Here is a 21,890-nt window from a genome sequence, read left to right on the forward strand (position 1 = left end):
CATCTAACATTATACCTTTCCCACTTAAGACTGCTTTTGCAGTATCCCACAGGTTTTAATAGTTTGTGGCTTCATTATCGTTTTGTTCCTAAAATTTGATGATTTCCTTCTTAATCTCATCTTAATCAGCTATCATTCAGCATTTAGGGTTATTTAGTTTCCATGACTTTATTTCAGTATTTCTGAAATAAATAAGATTTCTCCTGCTGTTCAGTTCAACTTTTATTCCATGATGGTCCAAGAAGATACAAGGAACAATTTCTATCCTTTTGAATTTGTTGAGGTTAGACTTGTGTCCTAAGATAAGATCAAGTTTGGAGGATATCTGTGGACTAATGAGAAGAATGAGTATTTAGGTTTTTTTTTTGTTTTTGTTTTTGTAGAGACAGAGTCTCACTGTACTGCCCTCGGGTAGAGTGCCATGGCGTCACACGGCTCACAGCAACCTCTAACTCTTGGGGTTACACGATTCTCTTGCCTCAGCCTCCCGAGCAGCTGGGACTACAGGTGCCCGCCACAACACCCGGCTATTTTTTTGTTGCAGTTTGGCTGGGGCTAGGTTTGAACCCGCCACCCTCGGCATATGGGGCCGGCGCCCTACTCACTGAGCCACAGGCGCTGCCTGAGTATTTAGTTTTGTTGGTATGAAATGATCTGTATATGTCTGTTAAGTCCATTTGTTCTAGGGTCACATTTAAGTCCATTATTTCTTTGTTTCATTTCTGCATGGAGGATCTGTCCAGTACTGCCAAAGGCATGTTAAAATCTCCAACTGTTATAGAGCAGGAAGATATCATATTGTTCAGATCATTTAGTGCCTATTTGATAAATCAAGGAGCATTCAGATAGAGTGTGTAAATATTAATTATTCAAATCTCTTCATGTTGTGTGATTACCTTGACAAGTATGTAGGGTCTTACTTTGTCTTTCCTTATTTTTGTTCATTTAAATCCAATTATATCTGCAAATAAGTTTGCAACCCCCTACCTTTTTCTGATTTACATTTGCCTAGATTACTGTTTTCCATCACTTCACCCTTCAGTCTTGTTTTATCCTCTGAGGTTTGGTGTATTTCTTGGAAGCAACAGATATCTGAGCTTTTGTATCTAGTCAGCCGGCTGTGCCTCTTTAGAGGAGAATTCAAGTCATTCACATTTATTGAGAGAATTGATAGGTATGGTGGAATTTTGGTCATCTTGTTTTTCAGAGGTTCAGAGCTTATTTTTATCCTTCTCACCATTGTGGAAACTAGACCTTGTTCTTTAATTTCTGGGTTTACTTTGATGGTGGACACTCATACTGGTCATTATGAAGAATGGGCCTGAGTACTTCCTTTCAGCTGGTCTAGTTATGGAAAATTTCCTCAAGATTTTGATGTTAGTAAAATATTTAATTTTTCCATCACAAATGAAACTCAGTTTAGCAGGATACAGGATCCTGGGCTGAAAATTGCTTTGTTTAAGAAGATTAAAGGTTGATGCCCATCCTCTTCTGGCTTGAAAAGTTTTAACTGAAAGATCTGTGGTCATCCTGATGTTGTTCTCTTTGTAGGTAAAGGAAAGGGTGAGCTGTGGGCTTAGGATTGCAGAGAGAATATTTTTCCACTTTTTTCACCTTTTGTGCCAGGCAGGATGGAGCCTGGGCTCAGAGGGGGGAATCTCCCTGGTGTAGAAGGACCGTGATTTAACAGGTTTCTCCTGTGAAGCGAGGTAAGAGGTCATTCATTCCCTTCTGGCTTATGGAAAGCCCACCATGGATCTTCTAGTTCAGGAAGAGGTCTCCTGTCCCCCTGGCAATGGGCACCTTCTGACTAGTCACTCAGTGCCTGATCTTTGTTATCTTTCTTCCTCTTTTTTGGCTTTGCAGCTTTTCTCAGTGGGGATAATGTACACCTCACTTTCTTCTCCCTGTGCTCAACTCCCCACCTTCAGCCTCTCTGAGTCCACTTCAGTCTAACATCTCTCCCTCTGGACAGGAGCCTCTGGTGAAAGCTGCTTCTAGTCAGCCATCTTGAGTCCTCCCCCATGAGTGGGGTGCAAAGCAATATTTCTAAAATGCAATTCTGATTCTGTTACTCTTCTTCTTAACAGCCTTCAGCTGATATGGGAATGAAGTCCAAACTCTGTAGCATGGCATGCTGTCCTTTGAGATCCAACTCATAATGGTATCTCTGGTTTCATCTCTCACTTCTCTGACTACCTACTCCTCTGCCCATGTTTTCACACTTTCTAAATATCTTACAACTTCCAGAATATGCCAAACTCTTTTGCTTCTGTGCCTTTACATGTGCCATTTCCTCTGTGTGACTCACTTGTCCCTGTCTCCTCTGCCTGACTTACTCTTTCCTCCTCAAAGCTCAAGGTGAGCCTCATTGTTTCTGATTCTCCCAAGTTGGGGTGGATACCATTTTTATGGGGGCTCATGAAGCTCTCTTGCCATACTCTATTGGAATAATCTCTTCTCTCAGAGAAGAGATGTCTGTCTGCCTCTTCTCTCAGATTCCCCAAGCAGGGAAGGCAACACATTATACCGACGCAGAACCAGAATTCTTGAGTCTGAATCCTGCACTCCCATTTTATGGCTGTGAGACCCTCAGACAATTCATTTAATTTCCAAGCCCCAGTTTCCTCATTAGTAAAATGAGGAACAGCCACTCACAAAACTGCTGTGAAAATCAAGCAAGTTAAGATGTGCAAAGTGTTCAGAATCGTGCCTGGCCCATGGACAGTACCAAATAAGGATTTACTAATAACCTTTGCATCTGGAGCCATGCCTGGCAGGTATCTAATAAATGAACAATTGTTTTTTTGAACAAATACTTCTGTAAAAACATGCGTTCTAAAGAAGTAGGTTTGCTTTCCATCTACAATGTTCCTCCTGCACATACCCAAAGGCAAATACCATTCAGAAACTAACTTCAAATAACTTGAACACTAATTGCAGGCACCTATAACACAGCCACACGTCTTAGTTTTGGTGTAATTATTCATACAAATTTATCATAAAAACAATCTAACTCATTAATTTTCATTTCCTAAGTGGCAAAAGTGCTAGCCCTCATGCTGAACTTACAGCCTGTAGAATTTCATTTTTAATGTGTTCTGAAAACACTGGCAGAATGATCCTATGGCAGGATTTTTCCCAAGTCCTGCTTCTACAACCTCCTACAACCAAAAGTTACTAAGATTTTTAAGACAGAATGGTTTTAAGAACCTCTCCAGAGCCAATGGGAGAGCATGAAAGAGTCTTTGTCATCTTTACTCCCGTAACAACTACATCTTATTTGCAACCAAGTAGCTTATAATCTACATGTCTTACTGTGCTCCAATGATCTAGACTTATCAGAAAAGTAACCAATTAATAACGTTAGTTCTTTATATATATATTTTAATTTCAGATTAATATGAGTATACAAATAATTGGGTTATAACATGAGTTCTTTAAAGAACAGAATGACTAAAGTTGCAGGGGAGAATGAGAGAAGAGATTGAGAAAATGAGAGGCTAGGAAAGGATGGACCTCAGAGGACATGACTCATAGGGCCTGTGGCTGGAGGGTCATACATCTCAGGCCTCAGGAAGGAACATGCAAAGTCCCTGTTTCCCACTGCTGTCCCCACACACCCATAAATCACATATACACCGGCCAGGTGCCATCCACAAGAAAGTGTCCCACATACTGTGTATCCCAATGGACTCTGGCCCTGGAACTCAGTATTTCCCATTTTTTCACCAGGTCTGGCAGACTGAGGAGACGAGACTCGTTTGAGGGGATCCAAGGATTCAGGGAAGCAGAGACTAGAATGAAGGTGGGGCCTGGGCCCTCTGGAAGCCATCTATTTCTTTCCCTAGCTTTCCAGGGCTTTGATCTCTCTTTGGAGATCATCTCACTAACCTCTTCTCTCCTTCTGTTCTACACATGAAGCCTGAAGGATTAGGGATAAGGGACTCATGATAATACTGTGTCCTACACTGAGCAGCTCCTTTCTTCCAGGGAAACTGGATGCCCATCAAAATGTCTCTTCATTGATTTCGAAGCTCTTCTGCAAGGCAGGCTGCCAAGTTAACAATAATTCTCTCTTCTGTCTCATAGGCACAAGGCTGGGGAAAGGACTGAGAAATATCCCCAGATGAAAGGACCAGTCATAAGCAGGGCTCTGATGAGTCTACTGGACAAAAATGTTTCACACTGTGCAGTGAATACGCCTAAAGAGCAATATTGCCTGTAAACACAATATTGGAAATTTCTAGAAAGCCTCCAGGAAATATATTAAAAGGGACAATTAAAAAAAAGAAATATTAAAAAGAGAAGAATAAAGGGGAAACATTACTTGGGTTTCAGGCAGCAGCTGTATAGAAGGCCCTACCTGTGGGCTTCTCCTCACCGCTGTCCACTGCAGCCAGCTCTCTGTAAATAAAGACTGAGCAGACATCAGGGGACTTGAGATGGCCAGGACTCAGAATGCTGACTGGCCACGCAGGAGGCCTATTTCTCTAGGATTTTTGTCTCTTTTATTTCTCTCTCTCTCTTTTTTTTTTTTTGCCTTTTACATTCAACACTTATGCCAGCCTAAAAGCAGATTATTCAAATTGTATGTGCTAATGCTTCCTCAATTACAGAAAATAAGAAAGCTGCTACTGTGATCCTGCCTGAAATTATTCATATTTTAATTGGTGCTTCTAAAAGATTATGGCAAAGGGAAAGTCAAATGTCCACAGCTGTTATGTTTTGGTTTTAGATTGTGCTGTCAGGTTCTACCTTTCTCATTCTGCAAAAAACGGTGCTAAGTGTCCTCACAGACAAGAAGAACAAAAGCCCCACATTCTTCCTTTCATTAGTCCTCGCAAGAGCCTTTAGCCAGACAGCTGCATTTAGCCACATAGTTTTGGCAGTGGACTTGTTCTCAGTGAACCAGCAGCCCCAGCAAATGCAAGTCACTAGGGCAGATGCAGAATCGCTCAGAAGCTGCTAAGACTCTTCCAGGGAGACACCTCACTTCCCGCTGCCAGGCTTTCTGCTCACCCGGGGCCTCTCATTTATAAAAGATGATATTAAATGGACACTTCAGTGTAGAAAACCAGCCACACGCCTACACAGACACAGTGTGTAACCTCTTTTCATCCTACATATGGCTCTGAAAACACTGTATTATATTTGGAGAGTTTGTTCTACTTAACAACTTTTATAGTTCTATTAACTAATCCTTTCAAAATGCAGGTAACATTGGCACCATTATTTTCCTTTTTACATAAAACTAAGGTTCAGAAAAGATTATAAATGTCACCTTGTCAAAATATCAATAATGCCAGAGTTGGGAATTAAACTCATTGCAGCACATTTTATATTCGATGATAAGCTCTTACCCCTGCAGGCAGTGAAATCATTTCTAATAAATTTTTAAGTGCTTTAAAGATCATAGAATATAATCTTACATTTATTATGTGAGATAATGAGAATTTATACATAATAAAGGGAAAATAGGCTGTTAAAACCTCTGATTTGGTCAGAAAAATGAGAAAAATTAATCAGAACCAAATAGAACTCATGCAAACAGGACACCAATGTTTGACCATGGCCAAGGTCTAGAATGAAATATGGAAATTGAAGCAGGCTGTAATGATTAGGTGATGGCAGTTACTTATAGAGCTTCTTTAATAGGAGAGATTTCAATTTTTGTTACCTACAAGAAACAAAGAGAAAGCCAGCAGAGGGAAAAGATAATAGAGAGAAAATAAAGATGAACAGAATTGATTGATAAAAGACAAAAATGAAATTCAGGGGGGAAAAACCCTTAAAATGTAAAATATTATTAAACATAAGAGGGAAAGTGTTGATTACCTCAGTCTTGAGCAGAGACCCTATGGCCACTGTGTCAAACTGTGTGCCTGAGTATGGACAGACGTGAAAGAAGCCTTACTGTCATTGGGTTTATTCACCACAAGTTGTTCCGAGTTCCTTTCTGGTTCCATATACAAGCCTAGGCTTCATGACAGTGGTCCAACAACACATGGTCATGGAACAACTGCCAAGTATCAGGAGGATATTTCCCCCTCCAGCTAAACTAAGCATTAGACACCAGCCCCATAGATCTGCCTGATTTATATAATCAGGATTTCTCATTGCCCACATACAAATTTATGACACATGAAAAAATTTTTTTTCAAGGAATAGACAGATGAAATCTTGACTCAAGATAAGGTAAAGGAATGAAAATGCTCCAAGGGACTCAGCTCTTGGGCTCCATGTCCCAAATGTTACCTCCAGGAGCAAAATAAAAAATAAAATAATCAGTCAGTAATAAGATTGGTTGTTGATCTTTAATTCAGAGCATTTTAAGATCTAGGCAAGTTCTATAATGAGACTGTTAATGGAGAAAAAGATTGTAAAATTTTAAACTATACTAATGGCTAATTCATTTTAATTAGTGGTTTTTAGCAAATAACATGACCTGTTTATATTCCATGGGGATTTTTCCCAGATGAGAGCATGAATATAGCATGCATGTATTATTCCATTTAATTTCCTTCTATAATTTTTTTGTAAAGAAATAGTTTCAAGCTCTGTCAACAATTGATGAGAAATGTCACCTTTTTAACCATTAAAATGAAGGAAAGAGCCAATTAACTTGCCTTGCTAAATACAATGGACACCACGAAGAAATCCAGTAAGAAACTCTCTGAAATATCTTTGTAGTCGAAGTGGAAAAAGACGACGGTGAAGCCCAAGTTAATAAACTGGTGAACAGGGTTGCAGAAAGAAGTGCGCAACAGCTTCATGCCTGCGATGATCATCAGAAAAATGTCCCAGCTGTTGGAAAGCACAGAGAAAAAGCAATCAGGGCGGCTGCGGGCTGCAGGGGAGCCACATTAGCTGGGTTTCTTTAACACTGAGGGTGCCTTACACACCTCCCAAGCACACAAAGCCCACCTGAGGGGCATCCTTACAGTCTGAATAACTTGTCTGAAGTCTCACGGGGCAGAACGAAGATGGAAACCCAGTTCTGAGCCACCACAAGCACTCTGTCTTTGCCGCTACCGACAGTTTTTCCCCATCATCACAGTTCCTGGTGTTCTACCATGACACAGCTTTTGAGCTTATCTTCAGTTCTGCTGCAGTGATGAGGGAAGTTCCTCAGAAAGCCTGATGCTAAGTGAGCAACAGACCACATGCTGTCCCTGTGAAGGTCTGCCGAGTGTAGGCCTTTTCATGAGGAAGGAATCTGATTGAAACTATCACACAATATCTAATACTTTTTTATTTTTACTTATTAACTTTCAATGTTCCTTGGCATATTTGTCATCTTACCTAGTGAACATAAGGTTTTTGCTCTCCTTTTTTTCTTTCTTTCTTTCTTTTTTTTTTTTTTTCCAGTTAAGAATCTCAGCAAAACAAGGTCAGGCAAAGAAATACCTTCTTAGACTTTGCTTTGAGGACTGAATTCCTGAATGCTTTTGCCTAAGGAGTCAGATTATTAACCCATACAGGGAGTATGTGTAAGTTCCTGCAGATGATAAGGGCAATGATGAACAATCCATCTTGAGATTGAAAGGAAAGGATATTTTGTAAAGTCCCAGTGCAGCCCACCCTAGTAAGCAGCACGGGGGGGCCCACATTTCTGAAGAAAGGCATCATTTTAATCAGACTCTTCCCTAATTCTAACATGCTTTTTGGGAACTCAAAGACAGTGGTGTGAATATTTCTAGAGAATGGTTTCACCAAAACAGATTTTCCTTCTCTGGCCAAGTACAGAAAACTGCCATGTCTCAATTTCCCTAAACCTAGAAGAATCTTGAACCCTAGGTTCTTACTAGTATTATTAATATCATGTCTAAGGATGAGGGCATTTGAGAAGTACTTTCAAAGTCTTTGCACTATAAGGTAGAAAGTTGTCATCAAAAAGATGTAATGTTGGCAATTTCTTATGATTCAATCATAAGAACTGTAATTGTTTCCACTCTGCCCCAAGATACATGAGGTGAGGTCTGCCCAAGGCCCTGTGGGACTGGCTTGGATTAGGCTCCTGAGAAAAACTACCACATGATTTCCCACAGACTTCAAGTGGGAAAGTTCTTGTGTGACGTCCACGCAGAGCCCTCAGTGATCCCACCAGCCTTTCTTTCCCAGGGCACAGCAAATAGCCATGATGAGAACACAGTATGAAAACATGACAACAGCCCACGGGACAAAAGTTCCTGTGGGACAGTCACTGCCCTCTGGAGGAACCCCAATGGCGAGGTTTCTCAAGGGAGACTGGTGATTTTCTGGGTTATTTAGGCAAAAATCTGGACATTTTCAAATCTAACTTTCTACTTTCTGTGACCATGATTCAGTGGACTGAGTTCGTCTTATGTGTAGCAATGAAGACTGATGGTCACAGTTTTTATAACATTAAAACAGTAATGGCAACTGTTAATAGCTCACAGACTGCTGTGTACAGCAGGCCCTCAATAAGGCCATTTGTTCAACATGCTTTCATTGTAACATTTGTGAGAAAAACACACACACACATTGATTTCCAGTGGAGGTCTGTGGAATTTGCATGTTCTCCCCAAGTCTGCCTGGAGTCTGCTTGTATTCCAGTTTCCTCCCATATCCCAAAGCTGGGCAAGTGAGGTTAACTGGTGTGTCTGAAGCATCCTGGTAGCAGTGAGTGCACCCTCCAGTGCAATGGCGTCCTGCCCAGGGCTGGTTCCTGCCTCATACCCTGGCACACTGGGGGAGGCTCTTGCACTGGGATAATTGGATAATTATTTTATTTGTTTTTATTAATCTTTCTTAAATGCATACAAAGTTCACACTTATTTCAATGTTTAATATCAGAAGTGTTTTTGTCTTTATTTAGAAGTTTGGTGATATTTTAGTGAACAGAAATATGCTGTAAGAACTTAATTCTTGTTTCTAGCAAGTGGCCTAAAGTGAGGTAAAATTAGTTTCATTTGGTGCCATACTGGTTTCACATGAAGTTGCATTTCCAGGAATCTAATGAAGATGTGAAATGACTTAATTGTACTGACTGTAGGTTTTATAAAGGCCTAAGACAGATGGAGAGCATCCAATTAGATATAGCTGGGAAATACAAATTCTTAACAAGATATCACAATCCACCCCCTTATCCATTCATCCTCCTAACTCAAACGTCCACCCCCCATCTTTATAACACTTTCTAGCGTTTGGTATGGAAAATCAAGTAAGAACAGTGATAGCTGTTGAGTGGTTTGCTGACTACATAGCACAGTCGTTCTCAAAAAATGCCGGGAGGAGGCTAGGTTTAGTTTGAAACAGATTTCAAGGTGATACTAATAGGGGGTCCTCTGATGTCCTGTTTAAGAACAGCTGGTTGAGCTGGTCTACTGCGGTACCTGAAACCTTAGGATTTGTTTTTTTTTTGGTTTGTTTTCATTTCTACAAATTGATGCCTCAGGAATAGGAAGGAAATTTCAGTTTTGGGTTCTGAGACAAATAGGCTGATGTTATCATTTGGGAGTTGAGACTATTTGGAGGTATATAGGTAAGGGGTTCTTTTCTGACTTTTAGTGTCTGGAAAAAAAAAAAATCACAGGGAATTTGGAGTAATATTATTTCCAACTGGACTCACTCTGAACTGTTTATCTCACCCGGCAAGAGTCTCGTCCCTTGCATCTGTCTCCTCCCACAGCTTGGCCTGAACCTGCAGGCTCAGCTCAAGGTCTTTGTCCTGAAGTTGGGGAGGGAGAAATTAAAAACCCTTTGCCTGGAGCCCCATGGCAGCGCTGGTACTTTCTTTGCTACTTTTGCTTTGACTGTGTGCCCTCATTTTAGAGATTGAGGATGTACCTTGTTCTGGGAGGTAAGCATGGGGTCAACCAACACACCACACTGGGAGTGTCTGCCACTGAAAAGTCACAGTGTCAGGTATATAGAGCCGTGTCCAAGACTGGGGCCCATCTAAAGCTGGGTAAGTGGTCTGAAGTCCCACAGCGTGCTTTCTTTTTTATTTATTTTTTTTTAATCTAGTGAAACTAGTTTTTACCCTTAGATCTGAAGTCTAGAATTTTAAGTATCAAAGGACATAGAATTCTCACACTGTTCTAATCAAAATAGGTCTGAAATAGAGAAAGACAGAGTCAAATAAAGACAAAAGGTGTTTTTTTGGGGGGTTACTTCATGTAGGGTCTGCTTTGTGTGACTGCGAATCTACCCAAAGTCCAACAGAGTATTAAAGTGCCTTTTGTCTTAGCTTCTTGAATTTTTGGTGAATATTAATTAATTTGTCCTCATCATACCTTAAAAGGAAGAACAGGCTTGAATTAGTGTATGTATCAGAGTTGACTTGAATACCTGGTGCTTAAGCAACATGACTATCAGTGAAATCTGGGAAAGAAATCTCTTTTACATCCTCCCACTCTAACAATTTATTTGACCATCAACTTTAACCCTCCATCAGAATGACAAATCCGGGGAGTAAATTCAGAATTAATTTTAATATATGAAACCAATAACTCGACTGTCCATTGCTAATGCTTTGAAAAATATGGGCATCAAGTTGTCTGTGCCAGTTTTTAAATTACGAGGCCCCTCTTGATAAATGTAGAGGGAGCAGTGACAGTGATTAATTTCCCCCTCCCCCAAGCACCAAATGATAGAGTATTTGCTAAATGAAATGACACAAGGCAGTTCATAAGCTCTAAGCAAGATGGTAAGAGGGCCAGGAATCCCGGTCCCCGCTGTGCTTCGTCTTCTTATTAAGCCTCACTGAATAAGCTTCTGCAGGATGATTTTGAAATCTACTGACATTTAGCTACACCATCACTTCAAACAGATCTAAACTAACTTCACCTGCACCTGGTCACTCTACAGTAACTGCCTAGCTCTAGCAGGTTTGAGTAAAAGACTACTGTGGTTCACTTTTACATGACAAATAATAGTAGGTAGAAGTTGGCTTTTTCTGCATCCTATTTAGAGAAAATTCACTGAAAATGTGACCCAAATCATTATGAGAATAAATCATTATCCACTTACTGGGTGCCAAGTCTCCGGTAATTGCTTATTGAAAATGCATCAATAGTGAGGGCGTTCAAAATTATTGCTGGGTACAAGACATATTTTTCAAAACACTGAAGCCAAACATAGAGTCTTTCAAACCACATTAAATGGGCGACATCTGAAAGAAATATAAAAACTACTTAGAACAGCCACTGATCAAAGTATTTTTCTTCAAGCACAGCTAATAACAAGTAATATCCTCCCCTTGATTTTAATTCAAAAGCTTCTGATTAAGAACTTCACATACTAGACATGATATACCAATTTTCCAAGCAGCATTTCTTAACTTTGCTTCTACATAAATTATACATTATCTACACAGACATGTATACACACGTATATAGTAATATAGGTCAGCATCCCAATTTTTCAAGTCAATTGATTTCTTCATATATAATTTACGGGGACCAATGAAATGAGCTGTCACAAAACATCAAATCAGCTCAGAGTAAGTATGAGTGAAAGTGAGGGATGAAGAGTTGGAAAAAATTCTACAGGCTGTTCTTTTAAGCTAGGTTCACTTCTGTATCTGGGACTTATTTCTGGGCTTTCCTCTCTCTTTTAAAATCACAATCCAGGGTGGCACCTGTGGCTCAGTGGGCAGGGTGCCAGCCGCATATACCGAGGGTGGCAGGTTCAAACCCTGCCAGGCCAAACTGCAACAAAAAAATAGCCGGGCGTTGTGGCGGGCACCTGCAGTCCCAGCTACTGGGAGGCCAAGGCAAGAGAATCACCGAAGCCCAGGAGTTGGAGGATGCTGTGAGTTGTGTGATGTCACAGCACTCTACCCAGGGCGATAAAGTGAGACTCTGTCTCTACAAATAAAAAATTAAATAAGATCACAATCCAATCCCTGGACAATATAAGCAAGTAAGAGACAGCTGCTGCCCGACCCCCAACACTATGAATTAATTACATTTTTCTAAGCATGCACAACAAAGAAAGCCCCGTAGAGAGAGGAAGGGCTAACCGAGGTCTGAAGTCAGACTAAGCTGGGTTTGCCATCTCTGCCAACCAGTTTGTGACCTTCAACTATTATCTCTGTCCTCCTGAGCCTCAGGTTTTTGTGTCTCACCCATCCACACAGTCTGTTAGGAGGGAGGGGGCCCGCTCTCTCCTACTCCTCCTGCTGGGTACTGGGGGGATGTGGAATACGTGCTTGCGGTGCCTCTTCTCCATCTGTCTCTCACTAGCTTTTCTCTCTGAGGAGAAGTAGCAGCTTGTCCAAAGGCTCACAACACATACTTCCTTATGCCACATTATCAGGGATAGGAAATGCTTCATTTCATCCCTGCCTCAAGGGTCTAGAGCAAGAGCGGGGGCCTCTCCCCTGCTTCCACCTCCACGAGGACAGCCTAGCAGATTCAGACTCCAGATCCTCAGTGAGGCCCATCTTGTTCCCTGCCAATGCTCTCTGTCTGCCAGAAACGGGGAGGCCACTGCAGTGAGCCCCAAGCCACCTGCAAGGAGCTGGGCAAATGAACCAGGCTGCTGTGGGCTCCATTCTCTCTATGGTAAGTCTCAAAGTATAATAATCTGCAAAGGGGGAAGGTAACTCTGTCACACTTCTGACAACACTGTCTTCAAAAATTTATAGTAAAAAACTATACCCAATAATCTTTAGAAATAGAAAACAACCCAAGAGAGTCACGTAATGTTTGCATTATTTGGGTTACATGAGAAAAACTCACAAAAGAAAAACAGTTCACACTCATGAACTGGGTTTTCCCCTCCACATCTCTTATCCATGATTAGGGACAAATGATGTGTTTCCAACTGATTTCACTGGGACTTCATGTAAAGGATCTCAGGAAGCATCACACACACACATGCACCCACATTCACAAGACTGGAAACCAATATTTTACTTTCTTCATTATATGGCTTAATTTCCATATAAGAATATATTGTCTTTGTAACTAAAAAACACAAAAACTACCTAAGTTTCAAGTAGGAAATCATTCTTGAAAGTAATTCATTCCATTAGAGTAGGAATGGTGAGAATTGTTAGAATAAAAGTTATTCACGATATGGGAAATAAAGTATTAAAAAAACAAAATCCCTAACAAGCACATTAATAAATAAAAGAGAGCTACAATAAGAAATTATCAAGACCAAAATAACAAGAAATTTTAGTGCAAACTAAACAGGGGAAAAGATTGGGGGGAGAATAAGGTTTAGACATTAAGGATGTTGGGTAGAAATGTAACACTGGGTGTTCTTAATGGACCATGTGTAATATTTTCTGGAAAAGATCTGGACATGTATTATTTCATAATGAATATATTTCATACATAACTGATAAAGTCTAGGCACATTATACATTTTACATATAAATTAAAGAATTTTAATCTTTTCTAAAAGTAGATAAACCTTTTAAAAAATTTTCAAGACCCTTCCTCCATTCCCTCCTAGCAAATTAACCCCTCCCTACTTCCTAGAGCAAATAGAATCTAGAGACACAAACTCCCACCCTGTCTCATGCCCTCACCCACAAATCGATCTATATTCTCATTTCTCCTTAGGCTGAACCCCACTGAGGGGGGGTTCAGCGACTCTTTCCTAGGGCAATTAGCAAGATCCTACTGTCCTCTGGGAAAGACTCAGCTTCCAACCTGCATCTCCTTCCAGGACTCACTCTTGTGCTTTTTTGTACAGCTTGTCAGTACCTGATGATCCCAATTCCACACTGCCTACTTATTGCTCAAATTTCTGCCCCAGGGCATTTGTGGCTACCCCTGCCCTGAACCAGGACAAGGCCCCTAATGACCTCCTGACTGGGGAAAAACCGATGCTTCTCAGCGTTTCTTACTGGGCCTTCCTGAGGTATAAAATTTCAATGCCCCTTCCTTCTTTTTAAAATTGTCTCTGCCCTGTGCCTCCCCATTCCACCGCCCCAGTTGTGCTCAGGCCTCTCACAACACTCTTGTCCCATTTCCTGTGGGGGCTCCTCTTCCTGCACCGCTGGTCATTTACTTTTCTTCTCCTTCTTCATTATTTTTCTCATTTTCTTGACTGATGTCTTCAACATCCATAACTTTCCAAGTATTACTTCCATGCTGATGACGCTCAAATCTGTAACCCAATCTCTCTCATCACTCTCCTAAACTCCAGACCTTAATACTCAATTGAATAGCTTCAGCTGATGTCCCACAGGAACTTCAAATACAACACGTCAGAAACTGAGCTCCGTCAGCCTCCACACACTCTTCCATTCACTTAGCCACGCAAATGGTATATCTTGGAGTCTTGCTAAATATGTATGTCTCACTCACAGCTGCACAATGGAATCACCTGGGGGCAAGGCTGAAAAACAGTGTCCTAGGTCAATGATTCTCAAACTTCCACATGCAAATAATGACTTGGTAAAGTGCAGAGTCTGTCCCAGCAGGTGTGGAGTGGAGCAGCCAGACATTCTGCATTTCCAACAAGCGGCCAGATGATGCGGATGCCGCTGGACCTCAGGCAATACTCTGAGAAACAAGAGCCAGCGATATGGGTATCCCCTGCAAATGTGTTATAAACACAAATTCCTGGACCAACTGAACCAAAAATTCTGTGTGTTGGGCCTGGCAAGAAAATCTATGTCCTGCAAATGATTCTGAAACATGCCCAAGCTGGAGAGCCACTGTTTTGGATGGTCTTCCTTTACACTGCAGAATTATGTTGTGTTGATTCCATGTGCTTATTTATTACTCTTTGCATATCTATCCTTTATTTTCTATCTTCCATGCTCAGACTCTTAATCTCTTCTCTGTAAAAAATCATAACTGTCATTTAACCATGTGATTTGCGTTCCCTGGATCCCACTGCTTCTTACCAATGGGAGTTCTTTTCTCTTTGAATTATCCCCCATTCTCCTGCATTGCCTGGTTTTTCTCTCTTTATGGGATCATTCTTATTAGCAAACAAATGTGCTCTAATATCTTCCATCCCAGTAAGGGGGGAAAAAAAAACCCTCTCTGGGCCCTGTATTTCCTTTCAGACCCTGGTTATTTTCCAGGTATCATTCCATTTCTTTGCTTTCCTTTTCAATAATATATTGGCTATTCTTAGTTTCTCAAGAACCTTATCTTTCTTTCTTTTCTAAGTCTACTCTAATCAGAGATCACTATGATCTCCCCATTACTACATGCAATGGTCAGTCTTAGTTCTCATCTCACTTAACCTCCCGCAGTGTTAGACCCAGCTAACTGCTCTCTACTGGTAACTCCCTACATGATCATATCAACCCCATGGCTTTAAGTATTGTATGCTGATGACTACTAAAAAAGATATTTCCATCTAAAAACTCTTTCTGGAATCACTATCCATGTATACAACTATCTACAATATCTCTTGAATGTCTAGCAAAGGCCTTCACTCCACACTCACTCACCTAAATCTACTCCTCCCAGTGTTCATTATTCCACAAATCATACTGAACCCCAATTACGTGCCAAACAAATTTTAAGGCACAAAGGATAATTAATAGTACCTAATACACAATTCTGGCCCACACAGAGCTTACATTACAGGATGGACAATAAGTGGTCAACATAATAAATAAGGAAATTACACAGTATGTTAGAAGATTATGGGTGATGAATGCTATGCAAAAGAACAGAGTAGAAAGAAAAGCATCAGTAGTCCTGGGGTAGTTCACATCAGTTATGATGTAAAAGAGGATGAGTATGGGAGGCAGTAATTGAGGTGGAGACATCTGAAAAGCGGGATGCCATTTGAACATCATCTCATTAGGTCACACCATCCATTCACCTAATTTTCTACACAAAATCCTTTTCTTACTCTTTCTTTCACACCTTACATATCCAACTTATAAATAGATTTTATTGGCTCTCCCTTTAAAATCTATCCCATATTCAAGCATATCTCTCTTCCTGCAAGGTTCTCACTCTGGTCCCAAGTCATTGTCATGTCTGATGTAGCCTAATGAAACTTCCTTAAGACTAGCTCTCTTCAGTGCCTTAACGCTTCCAGTTTAAGTGGGAATTTTAAGACTTTGTTACTACCCTAGAACAAAGCCTATGGCAAATCAGTTTTATTCAGCTGCTGCCCAAAAAGTCACACTTTCCTTGGTGCAGAGCTGATGTGTCACTGCCCAGCTGGGGCCTACATTTCTTGGTTATTTCTTACATGGAAGAGGACCATGCAACTCATTCTTGCCAACAAAAATGATAGCAGACATTATGTATGTCCCTTCCAGGCCGAGGTGGTTAAGTGCTGAGTGCATGACCCTCTAGGCTTCTTCTTCACTCATCTGCTGGCTCAGAATGCTAGGATTCAACGAACTTTAAGACTATAATATGATGGGTCTGCAAGATGAAATGAACCTGGTTTCTAGGTAAGTATGGCCCTTGACTGTGCAAGGGGAAGTCACTAGAAGAGTCTTCAGACCAAATCCCTTGGACTTTGCATGAACAAGAAGTAGCTTCTACAGTATGAAACCATGACAACTATGTGTGTCTGCTGTGATATTTGGCCTCTTCTTACCCCTCAAGTACAGAAAATCTAAAGTCTAAATTCTACCAGAAGAAAATGTTGGAAAATCTCTTATAGGTATTAACTTAGGCAAAGAATTTATGATGAAGACCCCCAAAGCAATCATAGCAACAGCAAAAATAAATAAATGGGACCTGATAAAATTAAAAATTTCTGCACAGTCGAGGATACAATCAATAAAGCAGATAGACAAGCTACTGAACGGGAGAAAATATTTGCATTTCATATATACTATAAAGGGCTGATAACCAGAATCTACAAAGAACCCAAGATAAACAGGAAGAAAATATCAAACAACCCCATTAAAAAGGGGGCAAAAGACATAAATAGAAACTTTTCAAACAAAGATAAACTAATGGCTCCAAAACACATGCAAAATACTCAATGTCTCTAATAATCAGGGAAACGCAAATCAAAAACACAATAAGATATCACCTAACATCAGTGAGAATGGCTCCTATCAAAAAGTCCCAAAACAACAGATGCTGGTGTGGTTCTAGAGAGAAAGAAGAACTCATTCACTGTTGGTAGGACTGCAAACCAATAACCTCTACGTAAAGTCATTTGGCTATACCTCAAAGAACTAAAAGTAGACCTACCATTTGATCCAGCAATCCCAGTACTAGGTATTTACCCAAAGGGGAAAAAAGACCTTTCATTAAAAAGATGCCTGCACTCAAATGTTTATAGCAGCACAACTCACGATACCAAATACGTAGAAATAACCCAAGTGCCCACAAATACATGAATGGATTAATAAAATGTTATATAGTCTACCATGGACTACTACTCAGCCATAACAAATGATGACCTAGTATCTTCTGTAACAAACTGGATGGAACTGGAGACCATTCTCCTAAGTGAAGTATCACAAGAATGAAAAAAAAGCACTGCATGTACTCAATACTAAACTGGAACTACTTGATAAACACTTATGTACAGATATGGAAGCAAAACTCAACAGAATTCAAGTAGGTAGGAGGGGAGAGGAGGAGATGGTTAAATACTAACTTACCGAGTACACAGCACACCTTCTGGCTGAAGGGCACACTTACAACTTTGACTCAAAATATACAAAAGCCAACTACACAACAAAACCTGTGTACCTCCATAATATTCTGAAATATAATTAATTGATTAAATAGGCCAGAGAGTCACAAGGAGAAATTACACATAAGGAAAAAAAAAGTGGCAATCAGTAGGATTTTCCCTTATTTTTAACGTTTTTATGGCCTAGTGAAACTGTCATTGTTCCCTGGATAACACCAATTCCAGCATTAACTTCCCAATTACTACTGAGCTCTTTATTGCACAACTCCCTTTAGATTTCCCCCCCCAATATATATTGCTTAAATAAAGTTTTTCTGTTGTTTTGGATCAGTCCAAAAAACCCCAAAACTATTGTGTATGATACTATTAACGTAATACTAGAAACAAGTCATTTTACGTTTATCATAACCCATAGGATGTATACAAAGCAAACAGTGACACCTTATGTAAACTGTGGAGTTCAGTTCATTATAATCTATGAATACTCTTTCAGCAATTGTAACCAGCATACCACAGTAATGAAAGATGTTCGCAATTACACAAATTGCCAATTGCTGGAGGTGGAGAGATATCATTGGCCATATTGTAACTCTCTACTTTTCTCTTTATTTTTTGAATTTAACACTGTACAAAAAAAAATAAAGCTTATTAATTGGGAAAAGAAGTCTAATCCATGTCTCAGATTACCCTAAATGATTTGGCACCTTGTTATCTTTCCTGTCTCATTTCTAGTCACTTTCTGCATTACTCTCATCCAGCCTGCTAGCTTTGGTGATGCTCCCTGAATGTTAAATATGCCAAGTCTGTTCCCTCTTAGAAGCTTTGAGGGCTTCTGCTCTCCATCCTAGCTGGACTCTCCTCTGCACATACTTCATGGCTCACTCCCTCATTCTATACAGTCCTGCCCTTGTTCAGGTAGCACGTCCTCCTTGGGGGAGGGGAGGGCCCTCCATGTGACCTATATGACCTCCATGTCTATAGCCTCTCCCTTCCACTATCTATTTCTTTACTCAAATTCATTTTCTCTTTATAAAACACATCTCAGTGTGACACCTTATTTATCATCTGCTTTCCCCAGTACAGTGTAAGCTCCATGAGGACAAGGACTTCTCTTGGTCACTGTTGGTATCCTCGATGTTGACACTGTCAGTTAATATTTGTTGATTAAATGAATGAATGATCTCCTCAACTCCAGCTTTTTTTAAACCCCGTTTTCTACCCTGTTGCCACTAAAGAGCTATTTGAAATGCAAACCTAGCCAGGGTACTTCTATTGTGAGTAGCCTTCAATGTTCACCACTGTCCCTACCTGTATGTTCCAAGCACCATAACAAGGCGTGGCTTTCCGTAATCTGCTGCTTTATGACTCTGTGGAGCCTTTTCCTGTTGGCTTTCCTTTTATACTCCATACTGAACTATATAGATGCGTAGGTACCTGAATTAGCTATACTAGATTTTAAAAAACATTTTCATTTAACTTTTTATGCACAGAAAAATGCACAAATCCTACACATAGAACTATCGCCTACACATATGTCCCTATCACCTAGATTAACAATCACCATCAAGGCCTCCCACACCTGCTTCCAGTTACCGGCCCACAAGGTACTCACTGCCTAGCCCCAGACACTGTCCTTTTGTGTCTTATGTTCAACATTATGTCTGTGAGACTCATTAACATTTCTGTGTGAAGTTGTAGTTCGTTCATTCTCTTGGTGTACAGTATTCTTAAGCAAATACGTGCAGTTTATGTAGTTTTCCAGTCTACTGCTGATGGACATTTGGTTAGTGTTTACTTTATGCTGTACTGAAGAGCGATGCTAGAGGCATTCTTACATATATCCTTTGGTAGACACGTGTAGTTTAGGTGGAGGACATAACTATGGAACTTAGGTTATTAGATGTGCTTACAGAAAGCTTCAGTAGAAAAATGTCAAACAATTTGGCAAAGGTATCATGCCAATTTATACCCCCACAAACAGTGCAAGAGTTCCTTTTATTTGTTTCACATCCTTGCCAGGACATTTTCTCTCCAGTTTTGCCATTCTAGTGGGTGTAGAGTGGTATCATATTATGGTTTGATTTTACGTTTCCCAGATGACTAATGCAGTTGAGTGCATTTTCACGTGTTCACTGGCCATTTGGATATACACTTTTGTGAAGTGGTTCTTCGTGTCTATTGTCTGGGTCTTTCCTATTGGATTATGTGTTTTCCTTACTGATTTTTTTGGAGTTTCTTATATATCCTTAGTGTGAGTTTTCATCCAGTAATCATACGTATTGAGAAAATATCCTATTTTATGGTTTGCTTTCATTCATGTAATAGTATCTTTCTTAGAAAAGAAATGCATAATTTTAACATGTTCCAACATCTCACTTTTATTTTCTTGTTAGGACCTTTGGTTGTGTTTAAGATAGAAAGATCACCCAGCTACTTGGGAGGCTGAGGCAAGAGAATTACTTAAGCCCAAGAGTTGTAATGCCACAGAACTCTACCAAGGGTGACACAGTGAGATTGTGTCTCAAAAAAAAAAAAAAGGAAGAAATAAAGATCAAGACTACCCTCTCCCGTGTTTCATGACTATGTTCTTCTACACTCTAAGACTTCTATTGCTTTATCTTTCACATTTAGATCTGCAAACCCTCTAGAAGTGACTACTATGTGCAGTGTAACATAGGTGCCACCATTTATTGAAAACAGCTTATTTCACCTTGCCTACAGTGAGTCACGATGTTTTATATGTCTCTGTATGTGCTGCATGAACTCCTAGAATGTCCTCCAGTATTTTCTACTTAAGAAACTCTTAATCCTTTTACATGACCTGGCATTAGCCTTCTGAAGATTTAGGGACCCCTGGCCCCTCTGCTTTCAGTATACTGAGTAAAAATGGCTGCCTGGGGCAGGATGTCCTAAGTGTCTGGTGAGAGAAGAATTTACCACTGACACTGTTTAGACTTATCAGTACATGGTGACAGTAAAAAGGAGTATCTTTTAATTGACATTATTATTATTTTTTAGTTCTTTATAAACCATGCACCCGCTTTCTCTCTGTTTCAGGTGGACCCCGCCAAATTCCACCTTTGGTGCGCCAGCACAGTGCCACACACTGAGTGCCCACTAGGTGGATTATGGGCACTGAGAGCCAAGTGTTCTGTGTCAGTGGATCAAGCATTCCAAATCCCAAAATCTGAAATCTAAAATACTTCAAAATTTGAAACTTTTGAGCATCAACATGACACTTAAAAGGAAATGATCATATTCCACAATCCAAAAAAAATCCAAAATCTGAATACTTCTGGTCCCAATCATTTGGGATAAAAGACACTTAACCTCTTTTACTCCTAGTTTTGAACTAAAGAATGTTCTTCCTTCAGGCCATGATTACACATCAGGAATTCTACAATTTTAGTAAATGTCAAAAAGAGTCATTTTTTGTTTAAAAATTAATCTTCTCACTAGATTCTGAGTTTCTCAAGAGTAAGTACTACGTCTTCCTTGATTTAGGCTTCAAAAACCCTAGCAGAATGCCTGGCAGAGCACTGGGGTTCAGCAGATGTCTATTCATTACTTATCATTGTTAGTAGTTGAGAAAATTCTGGGTAATGAAATTGAACAGAAGGACTAAAAAAAGGCAGCCCCTTGGAATTACTTTTTCAATTACAAAACAAAAAGCTCTCTAACCATAGCATATTAAGCAACATTTCCTATTTTAATCCCTAACAAAGTACAGTCAGTTACAGTTAGGTTTCCTTCTTATATGCAATTATGTTTTCTCAGATCTCAATTTATAAGAGATCAACAGTGTCAGACTGAGGCCACCACATCAAATGCAATGCAGCCTGCTTATAAAAATACATTTACAGAGTTCTATCAACATTTCACAAAGACATGACAATCTTAGCTGAATTCCCATGAAAAAGGTAAATAAAGAGAAATATAAGCCAGTATCTTCCCAGTACTGTTAGAAAAACATGTGAATTAAAAGAAATATTTGAGCGGCTCATCACTGTAGCATAGCTGGGGCACCTGAGATGGGGGACTGTAAGCCAGATTTCCAACAGCTTACCACATCTACTTTTAGAAAATTCTATTTTTCAGTGAGCAGAGATAAACTGGTTTGAGTGGAGGGTCATAATTCCATTGTAGTCTATAAGGATTTATTGCAGATCATAACAAAGGTTTTCAGTAAGAATTTCAGTTTATTCATCCCAGAAACACACAAAGCAATAAAATTTCTAACAAAACTGAAGCCACTAATACACTCTGAAGTCACTCTCCATGCCTTTCCAAATATTTGAAAGTGAAATCACTTGTCC

At 40.0% G+C, this 21,890-nt stretch overlaps 1 protein-coding gene across 7 annotated transcripts in view; it reads right to left on the reverse strand.

The window, feature by feature from the left end:
• The window catches only part of PCNX2 (pecanex 2), a 380,334-nt gene that overhangs the window by 163,144 nt on the left and 195,300 nt on the right, over positions 1-21,890 (reverse strand). For all 7 annotated transcript variants that reach the window (XM_053605995.1, XM_053605996.1, XM_053605999.1 and 4 more), the window contains 2 exons: positions 10,999-11,140; positions 6,630-6,807 (listed from right to left, as the gene is read on the reverse strand). In XM_053605995.1, coding sequence (XP_053461970.1) covers positions 6,630-6,807; positions 10,999-11,140 — 320 coding nt within the window. The remainder of the gene's footprint in view (positions 1-6,629; positions 6,808-10,998; positions 11,141-21,890) is intronic.

This window comes from Nycticebus coucang, chromosome 10 (assembly GCF_027406575.1).
Source record: "Nycticebus coucang isolate mNycCou1 chromosome 10, mNycCou1.pri, whole genome shotgun sequence".
Classification (NCBI taxonomy): domain Eukaryota; kingdom Metazoa; phylum Chordata; class Mammalia; order Primates; family Lorisidae; genus Nycticebus; species Nycticebus coucang.